Genomic DNA, 20985 nt, shown 5'->3' with positions numbered 1-20985 from the left:
AACTAAATAAGCATCCACAAATATCATCTGCTCTTATTCTGAATCTGTGATTCAATAGTACACTCAGCACACCTGACACCATTTTTAGATCTGCCTTCCCCATCACCAAGAACCAGTTTGGTGTAGTGGTTAAAGCAGGGGTGTCAAACTCTCGACGTCACATGACGTGTCTTGATGTATCATGACTTTTTTTCCATTGCTGGCAATGGGGTGGGCGCAGTTTCGGCATGATGCATCCAGACCATGGGCCGACAGTTTGACACCCCTGGGTTAAAGGCAGCAGATTAGAAACCAAGAGATTGTGAGTTGGCCAGCCATTGTCTTTCAGCCCTAGGAAGAAGAAACTGGCAAGCCATTTCTGAAAAATGCTGCCAAATAAACTATACGAGGCAGTCAACATGACTCAAAACTGACTTGAAGATGCGGTTACTTTCCTCTGTTTCTGCCATGCTACTCACCTCTAAAAAGATGATCAACATCCAATGCTGCACCTGCTTCCTTATTGTCTTCAGAAGCATTTCCCTTATTAGCTGCACCTGCACTGCCTGCCACACACCACACTCCCTGACACACCACTGCTGTGATCTATTCTGCTTCAAGTAGCTACTGTATATTTTGGGTAACAGTTTACTTTATTTCATCAATTGCACCATTCCTCCTCTACTAACATGTCATCAGACCAGACTGAAGTTTGGATATCCATAACTCAGAAGAAGCTACCCTATGTAACACAAAGAGTCCAATCTTCTCTTACCAGAATGAAATGTCATAGCACTTTCATACCTCTCTTTAAGAATTCCCTACCTGAAAAAAGAAAATTAAGTAACAAGTCCAAGAAGACTCACAGCTTTCAGTAGGCGAACCAAAGTGCTATGAAAGACAACAGCAAAATATGAATTTAGCAGAGCCTAAAGGTTAATATAGATCATCAGACTGACTACCTGCTTGAAACAAAGGGTTTATACAAGTAGAGGCATACCTGAGGCTTACTAGCAGCTTTGGGACATGCTGCAAGAGTCATGATATAAACATTGCTTTTAAATATTTCACACTGCAACAAATATATTTGGTTCCAATTCTCAGCCCTTGCTCTAATTCAGTATCTTCAGCTCTTGGACCTCTCCATTTCACAGTTTTTCAGGCCATCTGTCCTGTTTCATCTATAATTTGATAAATTGGATTGCACATCTTTCTTTCAGTGACGTAGGACTTCATATGTTTATTTCTGTATGTGTTTTATTGCTGCCTTCACTCATAGATGTGGCATGTCAAGAGTTAAATGGTTAGTATTGTTGAAGGAAAAGTCTTCATCATGGTTCAGTCCAAGCCGGGAATAAACAAAATGGCGACTGCTTTAGAAAGAAGATCGCAGTTTATTGAAGAGGAGAGCCAGACAGAAAGATGGCTCTGGAAGAAAAGAGAGCGAGCACATGTAGGGAGTGGGTTTTATACCTTCTTGAGCCTTTTGTTTGGAGTTGTTCCTGTGGTATGAACTTTGACCTGAGTCTGAGTGTTCCTTTCTGGTATTCTGATGGTGGTGGGTTAATCCTATTATGCCCGAAAGGTCAATCCTGCTTCCCTGGGGCTGGGGCTGATGACTCTTAGATTTTTGGTGTGAGGAATTGTTGATTCTAGGGATCTTTCTTCCTAATCCCAGCTTCCTGATTCCAATCTTTCTGACAAGATTATCACATCTGCATTTTTGCAGACTTGGCTTCTGTTTGGGACAGTGAGACTTGGGAGCGGGGTTGGTTTCTGCTTTTAAAATTCTTTAGGGAAATATATTCTGCCTTTTAAATATTTTCAAAAATATTTCTTTCTTGGGGGGGGGGCTGACTTCCCACAGCATCTATTGGCAAATATTATAGACATGAATATTATCATGACTTGTAGAGCTGTTCTGCATGCATATCATCACTTGCTTTATACTAGTGATGGTGAATCTTTTAGAGACCAAGTGCCCCCAAACTGGTCCTGCCCCTGCTCCACCCCTTGCCCTGCCCCGCTCTGCCCCCATCCCCTGCCCCGCCTGCCCGCAGGGCCACTCACCGCCTCCAGGACCCGCCACAGATTGCCCAGGCAGCCCAGCAGTGCTATGGCAGTCATGCCCTCTGCCCGCACCCTGCAGCATCAACTGTGCACGATGGGGTGTGAAGGCAGAGTCTTGTCTATGCTGCCTGGCTGCCATGTCCTTGGCTGCACTACTCCAGGTGGGCCACGCTCAGGGGTGACTCTCCTTCAGGGGGGCTGCTGGAGAGGAGGGTGTCACGGGGGGAGGCGAGGCTGGTGCAACAGCACGTGTGCCCACAGAGAGGACTTCGAGTGCTGCCTCTGGCACCTGTGCCATAGGTTTGCCACCACTGCTTTATACATTGTGAGCTAAGGAACCAAGAATTCTGCATGTATGAGATTGATTCAAATGTACAAAAGCATCCAAAACATTTCACAATGTTTTCTGTGAATATCCAAGTTTCTGGAAAAGCAAAAAAAATATTCTTAAACATTACTCCTAAAAGGAAGATAACAAAGTCCTCTGTTAACAATTCTTCAGCAAGGCATCTTCTCTTCAGCTGAAGTAGCTGGAAAGAGAAAAGGCCTTTCTTCTCAAGCCTCTCTCTCTACTTCACCTTCTCCATCTGCTGCTCTGGGTAGTGTATGTTGGGGAGAGGATTCAAAGCAACCTTTCTCCCTACTTCCAAAGTGTGGAGTCACAGATAAGAGGAAATGCTGAGCCATCTGGGTTCTGGAAAAAAGAGTTCTGCTTTCAAACAGCAAGCCTGCTCTTCCCCAGCAAACACTTAAAGCTGCCTGGTAAAGGAAGAGACTAGTGGGAGGGCTGAGAAATATTCTATCTCTTCCGCTTCCTCCCTAACCCACAACCTGCTGTTAATTCAGCTTCAGTTTTGACATATCTATAGAAGACTTTCCACCATCAACATTTGTTGAGCTGCTTCGTTGCTCAAGAGGCTTCCTGAACTCCACAGCACTGCTAGGCCGGAGACATGCAAGCCATCAAATGTGTGGTGGTAGGAGATGGGTATGTATCCTTCATTTGGGGAGCAAGGGAGGGTCTTTTTTTTCCTCAGCTGCCCTTCTGACAAAATGTGTGCAGTCTTCTTCTTTCTTGATCTCCATCTTTCTTTCTTTTTTTTAAAAAAAATTATTTATTCCTTTTTCACTATACAACAAAAATAAAAATAAAAATACATTTTTTTCCTTAACAGTACTGTGTTATGCATCTCATATATATTATTTACAATTAGAGGGAGAGAAAAGAGACCATAGAAAGCAGAGGAGGAATTTTGTTTTCTGGGCAATATGGATGGGAAAGTAATGCTTTTATTTTTCAGAAATATGGCATTTTTTTAAAAAAAAGATTAATTGTGGAATTGCTTATCAAATAAACCATGGCCCCTTTATTTAGGTATTTTAAGGCAGAACCTCCCCAGTCTGCTGCTCTCCAGGTGGGTAATTGGGGTCACAGCTCCCAGAATTTCCATTCATTTGGATCAGGAGCAAAACCAAAGGAAATCTGATTTAATTACAGTAGTTTCATTTTTGGAGTTAAATGTCACAAGCCTGAAATAATGTAACTATCTTTCAAACAATTTAAATTGGAGGTACAGGCCTTATATTTGTGGCTTTCTGCCTAGGTTGTTGTTTACTGTACCAGTGATCTTGGTAACTTTTCATGGCTTTTTTTTTTTTTTTTTTTGGCTTATGAAACTAGTAAAACATTTTTTCTATGCAGCCCTGTAAAACTAAGATGAAGGCAATTTGTTATGAAGCACTCATATCTATTTGGTGTGATCATCATTTCTAGATGTCATCTGTGGATTAGGGGCCAGGCTCAAAAGCAAACTAGTCTCTAAAGAATGCCACCTAATATAACTGCTATTGACTCAGAAGCAGAAAAGGGGGAACCATAAAAGATAAGACTCTTTTTTTAGGATTGCCGTGAGGTTACTTTTAGGATAGAGCTAGAGTCAGTCCCTTTGTCAGCTATAACTCTTTCTCATAGTATCTACTTGATAGAGGAGAGTGGCTATAATTAGATGGCAATGTGATAACTGCACAAGATGCAAGAAATCGGCATGAGAGAGAGAGAGATTTGTAGAGTGATATGATGTGTAATAATGTGCTGAAAGCATTTGTAGTACCAAAAAGCAGCAGTCATAAACTTCACCTTCTTGCTGGTAATATGCTCCTGATGACTCAACATTTCTTTTTCCATGATTTGGAGTCGGCTCAAAAAAAAATTTGGGGTCGCCTACATATAAAGACTGTTCCTATATCTATTAACTGAGATAATAAATTAAATTTAGTTTTGGACTTTCTATTAATTGTGCACTGAATTCCCCCCTTAAGCTTCTTGCATTTTGGAGGGTCTTAAGCACAAATCTGTGAAGAATAGCATTACATTCTGGGGGAGAAGGGCATTTGCCCTGAATGAAATTCAGCCTGTTCCCTTCATCCTTCATTACGTATTTGCCCTGGGCCAGTACAGATAAAGGGACTTTTCTAGCTTCTGCATTTCACCAGTACCTTTTCTTTTGCTGTAAACTCAATGAGGAAGTTTCCTTGAAGTGTTTAACACCTGTGGCTTTAAAAAAGAAGCATTCAGAAGTTGAGGGAGGGGTCATATTTCAATGGCTCAGGTTTGAATTTCTCCAGTTGAAAAGGCTAAGTAGTTAATGGGCTCCTGCAAATGAGAATTAGATCAGCCTTTATAAATCAGATCATCAGCAACTCTGCTCATTCAATACTGCAGGGGTGGGGAACTTTGGCCCTTTTATGACTTATGGATTTCAACTCCCAGAATTCCTGAGCTAGCCATATTTCTAGGAGTTGAAATCCACAAGTCATAAAAGAACCAAGGTTCCCCAATCCTGCTATACTGGTGGGAATATGAGGAATTATATAGCAAATTCAACTGGAAGGCTTCCAATTGGAATTGGCAATACTGGGCTTGATAGCTCAAAGGCCTGGCATGATGGCTGTATTCACAAGAAACACTAAGGCAATCATATGCCAATCTTGTGTGAGCCTATCTATTTACTTAGATAACAATTCACACAATGTGCATCCATAAAATTGGGTTAAATAAATGTACTTTGTGAACACCAAGTTCTGAATGATATTCTGATGATGAAGTCTCACTACCTGACATTGGTGTTGTCCTTTTTGACTTTACACCAACAGCTGATATACTCGGCAACTAGCTATCTTTGTCTAGGAGATGATCCTTGAGCATCACTGGTAAATTCTTGATTGGGCCAAATCTTTTTTGCCTTTTCACTCCCACCCCTCAAGCTACATCATTGTCCATGGAATTTTCCATTGGAGTAGTTTCCCTCAAGTATCAGTCATGGGTCCTATTTTGTTTACCTATTATACCCTTCTCTTGGGTTCCCCAATTCATGGTCAATATCATGCAAATATTATGCCTAACAAACTGTCTCACTAGGTTTTCATGCCTGAATATTCTCCTATTGCCTGAAACAGAGTCTATTTTGTTTTGACCTACAGTAGTTGTCTTTTCCATCCTTTACCATCTTCCTCATTTAATTCCAGAGCTTCAGATTACCTATTTTCTCCATCTGAAACTTTGGAGTCTTGCTTGATAATAATTGACCCATTTAGTAATTGTATAGCATTAACAGAATATTTTCAAACTTGGGACCTATTTCATCAATGCTTAGAGAAAAAATTTAGGGATTAGGAATTTAATTTGTATTAGGGAATAAGATACTCAGACAACACGTTTTTGTTGAATAATTATTATTGAACACTGTTAAAATAATAATAATAAAACTTTTAAAAAATATATAGCATATTTTTAGTTATTGGGCATTTTTAGGCTCTTGGTGGCTTTATTGATGCTTGCTTCAGTTGCTTCATGACTTGTGGACTTCAACTCCCAGAATTCCTCAGCCAGCATGGTTGAGGAATTCTGGAAGTTGAAGTCCACAAGTCATAAAAGGGCCAAGTTTGAAGACCCCTGGACTAATGCAATAGGCTTCCAGTAAGTGCTTCCAATGCCTCTCCCTGTCATGTGCTCTTAGTCAAAACAGTAATTTTTGGATTGCTCTGGACCTCTTATGCTTTTCTCATATTTTGCTACACTATATGGCACTTTACTTACTTCCTATTTGAACCAGACCTGAATTTTAAATACTGGTGTTTGGGTTGGGTTGTTTTTTTTTTATTATTATTATTTTGAGCTTGCTGGTCTCAAGCTCTTCAATATGTGCTCTTATCCTATAATCCCAACCATCCTTTCTGTCCCTTTGTGCAAGTCTTTCTTTCTCTTTCACACTCCAATTTGTTATCTGGCATTCTGGGATAGGCCCATCATTCTAAAATCAGTTCCTACTGTTCCTTCATACAGTATCTGTGAAAGTTTGCATGCTTTCAAAAAGGACTTAAGGACCTTTTTGATTTGTGGGTTAAAGTGGAATTTGCTTATTTGACCTTACTCTTCTGCAATTCCTAGAAATAAATTAATATTGCAGTTCTTGCTGCCTTGTTCTAGTTATTGAGAAGTCATGGATGGATGGATGGACGGATGGATGGATTGGTAATAGGATAGTGTAAATATGTCTTGTTGTACAATACCAGGTAGCTGTTTAAATTCTAAATATTTGTTCAGTTGCTCATTAGATTCTGAGCACTTTTGTATTGGATGAAATGTTTATAATTACTGGATTTCCTTGATCGTACCATGCCTTAGTACAAATGCATATGATTTATTATCATTGTTATTATTACTACCACCATTCTCATGCACCATTCTCATGTTCATGTAGGAACAAAATGAGAACATCCTTTTAAAGCTAATTCCAATTATTGGTTAGAACATTTACCAATATTTCAGCTGAATCCCAAGGAGGATTATCTAGATATAAACTCCACAAATGCCATCCTACTGTATTTTTAATTAAGAGAGCTGAGGATGAATACCTTAGAACAGCTTTTCCAATCTGGTGCCTTCCCAAGATGATGCTAAAATCACTTTTGTAATTTCTTAGCAAAGGGCAAGCTGGATGTCTTACAAGATTTTTTTTAACTAATTTTACAGACAGACAGTTCACTAGAAACACATATAGCTCTTCCTTCCAATTCCTATCTAATACCCATCACGGTACTGTCTAGACTATGGGCTGGTGGGAAATATCTTTGAAGTTACATTTTCCATTGGATCATCCTGTTTGCTCGAATCATCCAAACAGACACATTCATGTTCAATTTCACATGCCTTTTTGTGGCCTCAGGTCTGACATCACTTTTTTAACCAGATTTTTAGAAAGGCCTCTGAACATGGACAACATGTATTCATTGCACAGGATTTAACAAAAGAGTGATTCTGCATACTTGGTCTTAGCATGCCTTTCACAACTATGTAGTAATAGTAGTAAAGTTGGAAGGGACCTTGGAGGTCATCTAGTCCAACTCCCTGCTCGGGCAGGAAACCCTACACCATTTCGGACAAATGGCTGTCCAGTCTCTTCTTAAAAACTTCCAGTGTTGGAGCATTTACTGTGGAAAGTTTATATGAATTGCACAGACCAGCTTTCATCCATCTGATAGCTTCTGAGTATCTTGGACAAAGCTGTGATTATCTGAAATAAGCATGCCTGGACTTGATGTAAACTATAGAAACTACATCTCAAATATGCCAGAGAAGGCTGGCATAAGCAGTCAGGTGACATTTTTTTAAACTAAAGAATGGATGGGGAAGTGGCAACTTGCTTCCGGTTCCTTCCTGATTTTAATGAGTCTCCTTCACTAGCACCCAAGCAGACTATAAACATGCACTGGTAATCTCTCTGTCTTTGTTTCTTTTATATGTTCTTCTGAAGTTGCCTTCATCTCATTCCTACTCATACTTAAGAGAGACTAAAGTTGTCCTTACATGCTTCATGATTCTATCTCTCTTATTTGACATAAAACCTGGGGAAGTGTTTCTCAATCTTGGCAACTTAAAGATGTGTGGACTTCACAAAATTTTCCAGCTAGCATGCTAGGAGCTGAAATCCACACTTCTTAAAGCCACACAAACTGTGTAGTGCATGTTAGCCATTACTGAAAATATCTTGTTAGATCAGTTGGTCCTCTTCATTACCTATGATTTAAAATGTTCAATTTCTGGATACCATTATGATACTGCCATGGAAATCATTTGACCAGGAACTTCATTCATAAGCAAAGCATCCCTCTAAGCATGTTTTAAAAAAGAACTGAATTTATATGTCTTTTCCCCTTTTTTCCCCTCAGAGCTGTAGGTAAAACTTGTCTCCTGATCAGCTACACCACCAATGCATTTCCAGGAGAATATATTCCTACTGTGTGAGTATGGAAATTGTTTAGCTTGAGGTTGTTGGATTTGAAAGAATTAGATCTACTAATATTCCTGTTTGTCAAGGAAATGCAACTTTGCTGTGTAAATAATATCAGCAATAACATAAGATTAAGTTTCCAAGAATCAAGGGCATTCAACATTGTAATATTCCTAGATGGGAATGTTAAGAAAAATAAATGAATTTGATTAAGAAATTATTTGTACCTATTCTGTCCATTTTGGGGATAAGATGACAGATCAGTCTAAATTAACTTGGTCCTCATCAAATTTCTTAGGATCACAACTTTCAGAACAGGAGCTGTCACTGCCAATATATCTAGAAAGGGTAATAGCAAAGAGATATAGCTTCACTTGGGATTGCACCCTCAATAGTTTCTAATGTACTGCTTTAATATAGAATTTGGCTCCCTACCTTATGAAAAGGATTGGTTTAGTGCCAATTTAATTATATATTATGGGGAACTATTGCTTAAGAAGGTAAAGAATTAAAATATGGTATACAAATATTATTCATCTGATTTGAAATGAGATTGTAAGCATCAGCAGTCACAAAACATCCATTTTCCTAAAGACAGCTTAGAGATGCTAGTTCCTGTGGTTTTTCCCAGCTTTCTAGAAGGGATGGGGGGGTATAAAAAACTCAAGATGGCAACCACAAAAATACAATCTGAGCCATGCTCCTTATGTGCGATACACATAAAAAAGGAGCTCAACTTTGATTGCTAAATTGTGCCCACCATCTTGACTTCTTTTGACTTCTTCCCTGTAGACACCCTTACCTTTCAGATTGTTTACTAGGACTCCAGAATATCTTTGTGTTGCACCAAGAGTCCACACATAAAGAAATTACTGAGATCTAACCATCCTCTATTTTCATAGAATGCCTTTGGGGCCTCATGCTACTCCAGAAAATGCCAGTGGGATTTACAGAATCAAAACTTCCCATTTAATGTTTACAAAATAAGGTCAAGTGACTCAAAGAGTCTGATGGTGCCAAGAGAAATATCTGTTAGCACCCTGGAGAGAACCGTGCTTTTTCTCCTGAATCAGGATTTCAGTCTAGGAAAGAATAAAATCCCTCTCCCTCTAATGTCACTATAAATCTTGATATCTGTTACAGCTTTGATAACTATTCTGCCAATGTGATGGTTGATAGCAAACCTGTAAACCTGGGATTATGGGATACAGCTGGCCAGGAAGATTATGACCGCTTGAGGCCTCTCTCCTATCCACAGACTGTGAGTCATGTATTTTCTCTGAAGCATTGTCTAATTGTTTAGGGCTATCAGATATGGACCACAAAAATCCAAAAGTTGAGGCCACCAGTAGAAGCTGCAAAGAGCCATAGTTCTCCTTATTTAGTGGACACTCATATTTATTTGTTTGATAGCCTTACTTATCTCTGAAAAGCTTTGTTCGATATTCCTTGTTAGCATACACATGGCAGCTTCTACCTAACCTTAGTTGATTACCCAAAATCAGCTATCCAGGATTCGACCTAGTTAGCATTTTGATGAGATACCATCAAAAAATCATTAGACTGTAGACTACAGTGAGGATTTTTAAAAAGGCATTCTGAAAGAAATCAATGACAATGAGATAGATCCACATCATCACCAGGAGTCAATATTACATTAATGATGTATTATCATATCTGGGCCACCAAAATCCTAATTACATTGGATGGTGGTAGTACAAAATAGTAATGTGATATAATAGTCATCACAGCCCAAAAAAACCCCATCCCAGAATGTTTAATAGTTTGACCTATCTGATCCAGGACTTTAGAGAGCCTTTCCTCTCACTTTTTAAAGAGAGAAATAAGATTCTTTAAGATTCCTGGATAAAATCCTCAAGCTTTTCTAGCTGATAGTAAGTACTGTACAATATAATATGACATATAACTCTCAGATGGGGAAGGTGATGATGACATGAAGAAAGCATCAAATCAAGATTATTCTGAGTTAATCTTGATTAGATAAACTAGCTAGTATTTTTCAGCCTGTAGGCATAGCTTTGAACTTGTTAGGGGTTAGGCTTGCCTCATCAAAAGATGGCTAAGATAATATGTTACTCTGTGTTTTTTTAATATTGCAAATATTGAGTTATTCGTGGAAAAAGTAATTCTGTCATGTCTATATAATAGATCTAGATTTTGTGTACTGCTCACACTGTCTCTTTGTTTCAAAAGTCCTTTGGTTTCAGTAAAGTATTTCCACAAGATTCAAAATTCCTTAGATGCATCTTTCAAACCAACCAAAATAACTGGGCTTTAGAAATATCCATTAACAATAACAATGGAGCCTACACAGTTGTTGTGAGAGTTGCAGAGATGTTCAGTAAAATGCTTTAAGCACCTGAGCAACAATGTATATCAATATTTGGTACATTCTGTTTCATAATGATGACATTTTTTTCCTGGCTGCACCAAACACTCACATGATTTTTTTCTCCATGTCTTTGAATTTTCTGCCTACAGGATGTGTTTCTCATCTGCTTCTCTCTGGTCAGCCCTGCATCTTATGAAAACGTTCGTGCTAAGGTGAGATTGTCCGGGCTACTGTGTGCAGAGCAAGTGACACTAGGGAAGACTCAATCTTGATATTGCAGCAGCATGAAAAATGTACAGGATAGTGACAGTAAAATATTTGGATCCTTATGTAATGTATAAATTGGATTTATGTCAAAGACTTCATTGAAAGTTTTGAATGAAGACACCTAACTTTTCCCATGATTATGTTAGATATTGTCTGGGAATTCTGATGGTTGAAGTGCAATAAATTTGAAGGATGAAGGCTGTTTTACATCAATGTAACTCTTCAGATCCATTAGAAGTTGCATCCTACTCTACAAATAGGATTCAGCAACACTAGAACATAAGGCTAGGTAGAGCTGCCCAAAGTTCCAGTTTGTCTGGATCCTCCTTGAAAGTATTTAGGGATTAGATGAGCTCTTCATTGTGAATTTATCTTTTTTATGATCAGAGCTGGGTTTGTTTTCTAATGCTATTACTTTTTCATTAAAAAAAATGTCTGGCTTTTTTAACCCCAGCTTTGTCTCCCAGAACTGCAATTATGAGATGGGCAGCTATATAAATAGACCAAAAATACTTCAGTGGATGTAACCCCAAGTTACATTTGCTAAATGTTTTATAACATTTATACTCCACCACAATCAGAATCAACTCTCTATGGTTCAGCAGCCTCATATTCATCTTGAGATCAACTGCTATTCCAAGATCTATTTCCTGGGTTTATTAAAAACATTTATGTCCCACCCAATACCTAGAGGTTTGATTTATAGTCCTTATCTAAGAAGGTTTCATTGATGCAAATGATCTGCCTGGTATTTCATTTACCAATCTCTTGTCCTGCATCACTATTTTTTTTTGTTACTTCAGTAAAATCTTGAACTTTCTTTTAGTGGTTCCCTGAAGTACGACATCACTGCCCTAGCACTCCAATGATCCTGGTGGGCACAAAGTTGGATCTCCGGGATGACAAAGATACTATTGAGAAGCTGAAGGAAAAGAAGCTGGCCCCTATTACATACCCACAAGGTCTTGCCCTAGCCAAAGAGATTGGTAAGTGTTGCTATGGGGAGGGAAAAGTTTGCTAGTTTCACTTATGCCAATTCAGTTGTGGCTACCTATTTCTCTTGAACCAATCAAATGCAGGCAGACATCCCTATCCATTCTTTAGACGAGATTGGCACTTATCTTCTAGCTCAGTGTTCTCAACCTGTGGGTCGGGACCCCATTTGGGGTCAAACGACCATTTCACGGGGGTCGCCAAACAACGCAGTCCGCCATTTTTTTCCCTTTTCCTTAGCTGTGCTACTCCCTTTTATTCTATTGGCTTTTGAAAGCCAATAGAATAGACTCTCTTGAATAGAGTCTAATTCTATTGGCTTTCAAAAGCCAATAGGAATTATCCAGGCTGTCTCTGCCCTGCTGAGCCCGCCAAAAGTCCCATTCTGCAAACAGTGCTGCAAGTTGTCTGCAGCGAAGGCGAGCTGTCTGGAAGCTTCCATCCCTCCCTGCTGAGCAACTACTAAAAATGTAAGTAAAAGAGGGCCAGAAGTGGGAGGTGGGAGGCCAACGGGCACAGGGAGGGTTGCTGGTGCATGTGGGGCCCGGCGGGTGCCTTACCTCCCTTGGGCTGGGCCAGCTGGTGGCCCAGCCAGTGGTCGGCCTGCTCCGTCTCTGCCACTTGCCAGCTACGCCTCGGCCGGTGCAGGGGGCGGCACCACGCATGCGCAGCACTCCCGGGCAGGGAAAGTCCTCGACTTATGACCGTTTGGGTAGTCCTCAACTTATAACCGGTTAGGTAGTCCTCGACTTACGACAGGTTGGGGGTCACGGCATTAAAAAGGTTGAGAACCACTGTTCTAGCTGTTCTTCTTTCCTTTGGCTTGTTTATTTTGTACTTTCTGCACTTTAGCCTTTAGTGACACTATAGAAAGTAACTCTGGTGCAATGTGAGGAAACCTGTGGAAATATAAGAGTTAGAAAGCAGCTGAGAAATTAAGAAAGGCAAATGCATGTAAATACTGAGCTCACAAACCCTTTTTTTCTTTTCTTTTGATATAACAGTGCACTTTCCCACTATTAACTTGAAGTCCTGTTCATCTCTCCTTGACTTGATAGAAAATATACAGCTGTTAAAAATTAGCATTGCCATTCCAATCTCTATCCTGCCTTTATTTCTTCTGTTCCCATCTTTTATTTGTTTATTAGATCCTGAAGGTGACCTTTGATGGTACTTATACAATGGTGTCTGTTTCTATGAAAGAGGGTTTGTCTTCTCTTCCTTAAAGGAGGCTATGATGAACCCTCTTAAGAATCCCAGCAGCATGGGATCATTTTCATCTAGCATTGAAGTAAAGATTACAATTTATTAAATCAACAGGATGATTTAAATAAGGAGAGCAATAATATTTGCTGCATGTTGGGCTAAAATAGCCACAATGTATGGTAGATAAGGAAAGAAAGTCCTTCCAAGATAACTCTTACATTAGTTGCTCCAAAGCTCCAAATAAATGTTAAGTTGAATATTTTGGTCTCCAAGAGAGGGATGCTCAAGTATTTTTTTTTTTTGTTCACATTTTAATGAGCCAACCAGTTCTGAACTGTTATGCAAATCAGAAAGCAGTTATCTCTGAAATTTCACACTTTTCCTAGTGCCGTTTCAGAAAATGCATGCATGAATGTGTATTTTGAGAATTTAGAAAGGTAAAAAAATGTGGACAAAAGTCCACTAGGAAATGTGTATCAAAACCACATTTTTCTACATTTAAAAATACAATGTATGTGGCCATGTGTTTGAAAAACCATGGGCATAAAAAAAACCCATTTGTTTATTTCTATGAATACACTAGAAAACCTATATTCATGCCTATCAAACCTTGGCAATAGAACTATGCTGGTTTGTGAACACAGGCACCAATTATCTATGTATAAGGGTTAAGGTGGCATCAGGTTTCTTGCAGAGTTAAGATTAAAATTAGGGCTTTAACTCAAAATATCAGAATGGTGATATTTTCCCCCTCCTCTTTTCAACTTTCTATATCCGGAACTTGCCTTCTGTCGCTTGAAATAGTGTTGAACCACAACTTCCTTTTCCTGTCCTGTATTCTGGGACACACCAGCAAAAGCTGAAAGTCTGCTCTCTTTCTGAAGGATCTTTACCAGGGCATATAGTCATGTTTTCTGGAAAAATAATCTATCTTTCCCTTTTTATTATCTCCCAAGGCCTAAGTAAAAGGTGAGACATAGGCAGAGTGAGAAAAGGGAAGGATACAGTATCTTAGATGGTATTTCTGGGGGGGGGGGAATCTGTTCTTTAGGGCAGCAGTTCTCTCTTGCTCTCTTGGGTAACAGATGTCCTGCTGGGTGGATTTAAGATTGGTACTCTTCAACAAACTAAAAAATTTGGCTTTTCCTATGATCTGCCCGATAATTTAGAATCCGCGTATGCAGTATCAAAAATAAAGTTTTTATTAATTGATGCTGCACAGCCATTACAGTTTTATTTTCTTGCTTATTACATCAAAGACATCTAGCTTTATCACATCAAAATGCAAGCTGTAGAGGAACAGCAAGCAAAATTTTTGTGCTCTTGTATTCCTTATGGATGCCTGTAGCCATCTGATTGGCTAAGAGATAAAGCATCTGCTTAACATGCAGAATGTCCTTGTTTAGTGTTTGGTCTCACAATTAGTGATGATCAATATTTCAGCTTGAAACCCTGGGCAACCAATTATTGTCAGTGCAAACAATATTGAGGTAGTTTCTTGAATGGTTAGACCAGTGATGGTGAACCTTTTAGAGACCGAGTGCCCCAAAACTGCTCTGCCGCCTACCACCTCCATGACCCATCACAGCAGTTCACCCAGGTGGCCCTGCAGCATCATGGCAGCTACACCCTCCACAGCATCATCTGTGCATGATGTCCCTGCTGCCTGGCTGCCATGTCCTTGGCTGTGCTGCTCTGCGCACACCTGGGGGCAATTCTCCGGGGGAGCTCCTGGTGAGGAGGGGGTATGCGTACCCACAGAGAGGTCTCTGGGTGCCACCTCTGGCACGCATGCCATAGGTTTGCCACCACTGGGTTAGACTCTACATAAGGCATCTTCCTGTGGCAAGGTTTTGGTATGATTATGTTAGTCTTTTCTTATATTCTTACATTCCTAAGTAGTTCTGCTATCCATAGAGATGCCGAACTTGATATTGGGACAAGTGAGGGAATTTTTTTTCATTTCTTCCTCAGACATTTTTTCTCTTTGCAGATGCAGTAAAGTACCTTGAATGTTCAGCACTCACCCAGCGTGGCCTGAAAACAGTGTTTGATGAGGCCATTCGAGCAGTTCTCTGTCCACAACCTACAAAGACAAAGAAAAGGAGGTGCAATATCCTTTAGGGGTAAATATCAAAAACCTGCCTACCATGGGACTTTAAAATATTAGAAAGTTTATCATGTGCTACTGTTGTGATTTTAACAGGAAATATATATTTAAAAAATCAGAATACTCATTGCACACATAATCCACACATCAGCTTTGCCACATGGAACTCTGCAGATGAGTTGCATTACAATTCATTGTGCTATTCTTACCATCTTTGATCAAGGATTGTCAGTGAAGCAGTGGATGGTAGTTGACAAACAAAGATGTATCACTGGGTACACACACCTTTTCAAAATTCTCTGTTTGATTTATTCACAGTAAAGTTGATTCAGAAGATTTTTCCAAACCTCTCCAGGGGAGAGGAAACAACTCTGTAAACATCCTCTTAGTAATCACAGTCACGCTGCAATTGCAAAAGTCCCAGTGAAGAAATTGTCTTGTGATAAATTTCCCCAGGATTTAAATGAAACATGGAATATCAGAGAAGCTGCAACCCATTGGAAAGATGTTTGTATAATAAACAACAAGATATTTATATATGGGCATGCATCCACACTGTCTACCCTTTCATTATATAAATGTAAAAATATTGTGGGAGATTATAGGTATATTTTATGTATAGTGGTTGGTCTAAGCTTTAATGAAACTTACGTTATATTGTGGCCACAAAAGTGTCTCTAAATCTTCTTCTTTGTTCAAAGTTTCCAAAGTCAGTACTTTTTTTATTAAATCAAATGGAACCAATTGGAGAAAAAGTGCAGGAACATTTCTCTGGTTAGCAGTATGAAAGTGTGTAGAACAAAATGTTTTTGGCAAGAGCAGAATGTATATTTGTGCTTAAGAACAAGAATAGCAGAGAGTGTGATATATGTAGGTAGTCTGGAGCACAACCCAACACACTGGCATTGGGGGATGGGATAGATTGGAGCCTTTTCTCTTAGTTCATCCCTCTCATTGATCTATTTGATAGAAATATGAAGAAATTCTACAGCACACTAAAATTTTTCCCATGCTTACTTTTCATAATTATTTTACCAAATGCCAATGCATCGGTAAAGGTCATGACCACCAGCTCTATACAAGAAAAATGTTTTCATGTCAAATGTTTTCATGCATATGGCACTGGGTTTGGGATCCAGCTGTTCCAACTTTTCCATGGGTTTTCCCACTGACTCTCCCACCCTCAAATCCCACTCACCTACTTCCCCTTGGCTAGTATTTTAAGGTGTTTTTTTTTTTTTTTTTAGTATACTGCTACCTTATTGTATTGTTCTGGACTTTTTATATTAGCTATATCAAACCCTTAAAACTATTTTTGTACTTCTGCAAACCCTGAGATTTTTCCAAGCCTGATGACAACACTTGTCCTCTTCAGGCAAGTCTTTAGTGAACAGCAGGATATTCACTTTCCTATTCACCCTCAACAACTAATGAAGTCACCCAAGTGGTTTTATGGGGCTCAAACTATAGAGGGTAAGGTTTCTCAGCAACAATACCACAACTTTGTGATTCAGTTGTATAAAAAGCCAGTCCTTGCTGGATTTCTGGGCTGGTATTTGTAGTAGCACAGTAAATTTTTGCCAAAGGAAGAGGGTTCATCTTTGCACTTTGTCTTTTTCAAAACAACAGACTAGTTCTATGATCCAACTGGGCTGTGGAAGTGAGCCTAAGTCTGCCAGTTTCTCTCCTGCCCTAAAGGAAATTTGGATTTTAATGGCTGCCTGCAACTATCTACTGCTTCATAAAGGGTGGAGAATGCAATTCTTTACATCAGTTTTCCCCAAATTGTTTAATCCACCCCCAATGCCCTATCCATCATAACCTTAGCTAAGAACTCTAGGTGTTGAAGTCCACATATGTGAAGGAGCCCTGGGGTGCAGAAGATTGTTATGTAGCTAACAGACTAGAGTAACACAATTTCTCTCCCTCCCTCTCTCTTTCTGTCTCTCTGATATAGAATCTGGATTCTGGCCCTTCAGCCCACAGACCTTTGAAGAGGGGAATGAAGAAAGAGAATTTTAGAGGCTGCTGGATTTTTAATCTTGTTTCACTATGAATAGCCCACAACTAGCTATTTGTTAAAAAAAATCTGAATGTATGCATTACTTTATTCTTAATAAGATGCATTACAGTATAAATTCCTTTCTCTCTCTCTCTTTCTCTAGACCTAATTTGTGGCTACTGCTTAAAAAAATAAAATGCAGTCATGGCAATATATTCATTAGTAACGGGGAACATACTATGAAAACTTTTCAAAAGGGCTTTGTTTTGCGCATACATTCTTTGCAGGTTCAAACAGTTAATGTCTCCAGTTGATCTGGGCTAGTGGTTTTTTAATCAATAATTTTCATTTTCCTCCTGAATAGATTTCCTAAATTTCCCCAGCGCTAGTACGAGTGTGTGTATGGGGAGTACATATTAACTATTGATTTTCTCCTCATTTTTTTCTTTTTTTCTTATTTCTTTTTGACTGGTAAACTAGTGCTATAAATGAACTCTTCCCATATTATACAAAGCAAAGAAATATGTATAATGTCAGGAATTGTTTTAGTTCCCAATGAGAAATCAAAATGGCAGTAAGGTAATTGAAGGCTTATACTCAGTATTATCCCCATGCTTTATTAACATGTATACGCCACAAAAGACATTGCTTTTGAATAAGTACTTTGGAATATTGGAAAAGACTTTGCTAAGTAAGGTGCCAGGTAATACAGTAATGTATAATGTGCTGTATGATCCTTCATGTTTTTAAAAATATTCTTGTACTGAAAAAAATGATGCTTCCTCGATACTAAAGAGCTTTAGCATGGGAGCACCCTTATTTAAGTTATTCTCCTACATTACCTGCCTGCTCCTATTACTGATCACTGCATTCTAAATGAGATGCAATTAAAATATAATCATAAACCATCTATTCCTATTACCCATAACTTGTATGGGTGCTAATACAGATATACATTTTCAGAGGTAGGTTGCTGAGATGCTAGCTGTTCTGCTACTTATTGACCAATCGATCTCATTTGGCAATATTATGAGCACACAACTGATGACGTTTATTCCTCATAAATACTAAATGAGAATTTAGACTGGATGTCATTACTGAGAAATAATGTGCCCTTGGTAGATATTACGTTGATTAGACGGCATGATCCCAATTTTTAGTGCATAAGACTTCATAGTCACAGGTCCATAATTTCATTATGGGGTTTCCCATTCTGTATTGTTCCTGTAGCCCTTTTGAGAGGTAACCTGGACATTTAATTGTTTTGGTGCTACATTTTGTTTTACCAGTAGGTCTTCTGGTAGGGCTGGTTGTTTGCCTTTTACTTACTTGCCCAGTGTCTGTTACCCTCAACCCAAACACTCCAAATTGCTTCACTCTCTTCTGTCTTACAGGAAGCTTTTTAATGAGGCTCTGAGCTAAGCCAGGGTGCCTACATGCTGGTAGTGTTACATCAATTCTAATTTAGAATTGCAAATATTTGTTCATGGCAGACGTTGCGTGGCAAAAACAATGTGACTCTTGACAATATATAATTACATGGCAACCTACTAGATGCGCAAGAACCACATGAACATGCCAAAATGAGTGATGTGATTAAGCCTACATTGGATATACCTTTGTGGATTAACAAATGGATACAGCTCCATACTGTGAAGGTATAGGTTGGCTGGGTTTTCATCTATGCCAAAGATCTTGCCATTTTTTCACAGTTGCCTTTTAAGGAAGAGTCCAGTTCATTAAAAACATTTATTAAAGATACGAAATATCTCTCTTCTAATTCTAGACCATCACGCTGGTCAAATCTGATTGGGATGACTTTGGATCAACAGGGACTGCATCGCTTTTTTTCTAAAATCTCAAAATCGTCCAACTGGAACCAGCTATGAAAGATGATGCATTAGAGCCTGCTGGCTGGGGAATTCTGGGGAATTGAGATCCACTCATTTTAAGTTGCCATGGTTGCAAAATGCTGGCTTAGAGGACAGACAATTACCTACTATAAGCTATGAGCTATACAATTGTATTATTGGCATATTCAAGCACAAATCAACAATTGTCTAATTACAGTCTGAACGAGGAGGTGGAAGAAAATTGCTGCTATTGTTAAATGATTCTTAAACAATTAGGAATTTCAAGCCATCCAATGAGCTACTAGCAAATCCTAATTTAACTTTACTTTACCCCTGATACTAAGAAATGCATTTCAGCCATTCTAAATAGTATTTAAGAACTATAAATCTGTCTTTCTGACATAAAACATATCAGGAACAAAATTAGGCTCACTGAGAAGCCTGTGGTCTCAACTTCCTTATTCACAGTAAGAATTCCTGACCTGCTTACGCTGTGTGTGACAAATAAATGGCATGTATGTGTGAGTGGGATGGTTGGTAAGAATCATTTCTGCAGGAAGGCAACATTATTCTTTGTTTCTTATATGCCAGGCTGTTTTGTATCAGTGTACCCGCAGCTTTTTGCTATCCACAGAATGGTGCCAATGAGCATAAATGACTATATGTTATACAAGCCAGTGGTTTTCACAATCAGAAAGTCTGCATTATTAGGGACTTTCTTAATTTAGAGTGAGGCCCATGCCTTTGTGGCACTTTCCTCCTGCTGGAGTGCTTCTGGCCACCTACAAAGAATGGCACAGATCTCTGCTTCTATTCCAATCTCTCTGCTTGCACTAATCTGCAGGCAAGCAGCAGAGACAGAAAATGAATGCTGGAAGGAGCAAGGAGGCAATAGAATGAGTCACCGATGAAGACTAATAGCCTACGGGTTGCTAAAATAAAACTGATGACAGCTATCCTTATGGTGCAGTAGAATTGGCAGCTGTGGGAACCTGTATTACTGGATGATGCTAAGGATCAGGAAAGGGGCATGGCTTTAAATGATGATCAGTAAGATATATTCTTGAACAACTTCCCAAAGGTGCCATTTTCTCATAGTTTTGTTGCTACACATTTTATTAGCTGAAACAAAGTTCAGAGCAACAGATACAATCAAGAAGACCCTCACCCAGATAAACGAACACAGAGGAATGGAAGAATCCCCTTCTTACTCACAAAAACATAGCAGAAAATTATACCTATAAGGCATTTTATAGATTAATTGCTGCAATTCACTTAATGTCAATTCTTCTTCAGTACCAGTTGGATGTGATACCTAGTCTACTGTGCCAAATAAAATGTTTGATATGGCTATGTTCTTTTTTCATGTGAATTAGATGAGACATTTACTGTAATTCAGTGGTCAATTACAGGTTTGCATGCAAAAAAATCACTTGTGTTCACTTATCAAATTACATGTTTTGCATGCAAAAAAATCACCCCAGGATCTCCAGCAAAAGACGGGAATGCCCCCTGCCTGAAAATTTGGAGACTGCTGCTCAGATGGGACCCATACTGTATCCTCTTCTTGAAAAGCTGGATATAAACCAAATATTCACAAAACGTAATAATGTTGGATTCAGACATCATGTCAGCTATGCATTACGTAAGTACAATTTTATAAAGAAGCCACAATTAGTTTATGCTCCAAGGAGCATTCTCATCCTGTACCATTGTTAAAGAGTTTATCCTTGAGAGAACTTGGTGAAGAAAAGGAAAAGAGAAGACATTAGGTACGCAGCCCTTTCTCTCCAAGACCTCCTGCCAGATTGGGGCGAAGACTCCCACCTGTGTTTGATGGGGAGTTATGAGTTGTTCTATTC

At 39.1% G+C, this 20985-nt stretch overlaps 1 protein-coding gene across 2 annotated transcripts; it reads left to right on the top strand.

Moving 5' to 3' along the window:
• Positions 1-2881: 2881 nt before the first annotated feature.
• RAC2 (Rac family small GTPase 2) lies at positions 2882-17485 on the top strand. Of its 2 annotated transcripts, none has more exons than XM_039353132.1 (7): positions 2882-3037; positions 8278-8349; positions 9483-9600; positions 10842-10904; positions 11786-11945; positions 15152-15284; positions 17226-17485. In XM_039353132.1, the coding sequence occupies exons 1-6, from the start codon at positions 3003-3005 to the stop codon at positions 15280-15282; spliced, it is 579 nt and encodes a 192-aa protein (XP_039209066.1). In that variant the 5' UTR covers positions 2882-3002; the 3' UTR covers positions 15283-15284; positions 17226-17485. The 2 variants fall into 2 exon arrangements, with proteins under 2 accessions (XP_039209066.1, XP_039209067.1); XM_039353133.1 differs by lacking the exon at positions 17226-17485 and adding an exon at positions 15587-15807.
• Positions 17486-20985: the final 3500 nt, after the last annotated feature.

The sequence above is a fragment of the Crotalus tigris genome, unplaced genomic scaffold, assembly GCF_016545835.1.
Source record: "Crotalus tigris isolate CLP2741 ecotype Arizona unplaced genomic scaffold, ASM1654583v1 scf7180000018491.14276545383:2951260, whole genome shotgun sequence".
Taxonomy (NCBI): Eukaryota; Metazoa; Chordata; class Lepidosauria; order Squamata; family Viperidae; genus Crotalus; species Crotalus tigris.
This window is presented reverse-complemented; position numbering and strand designations above follow the sequence as displayed.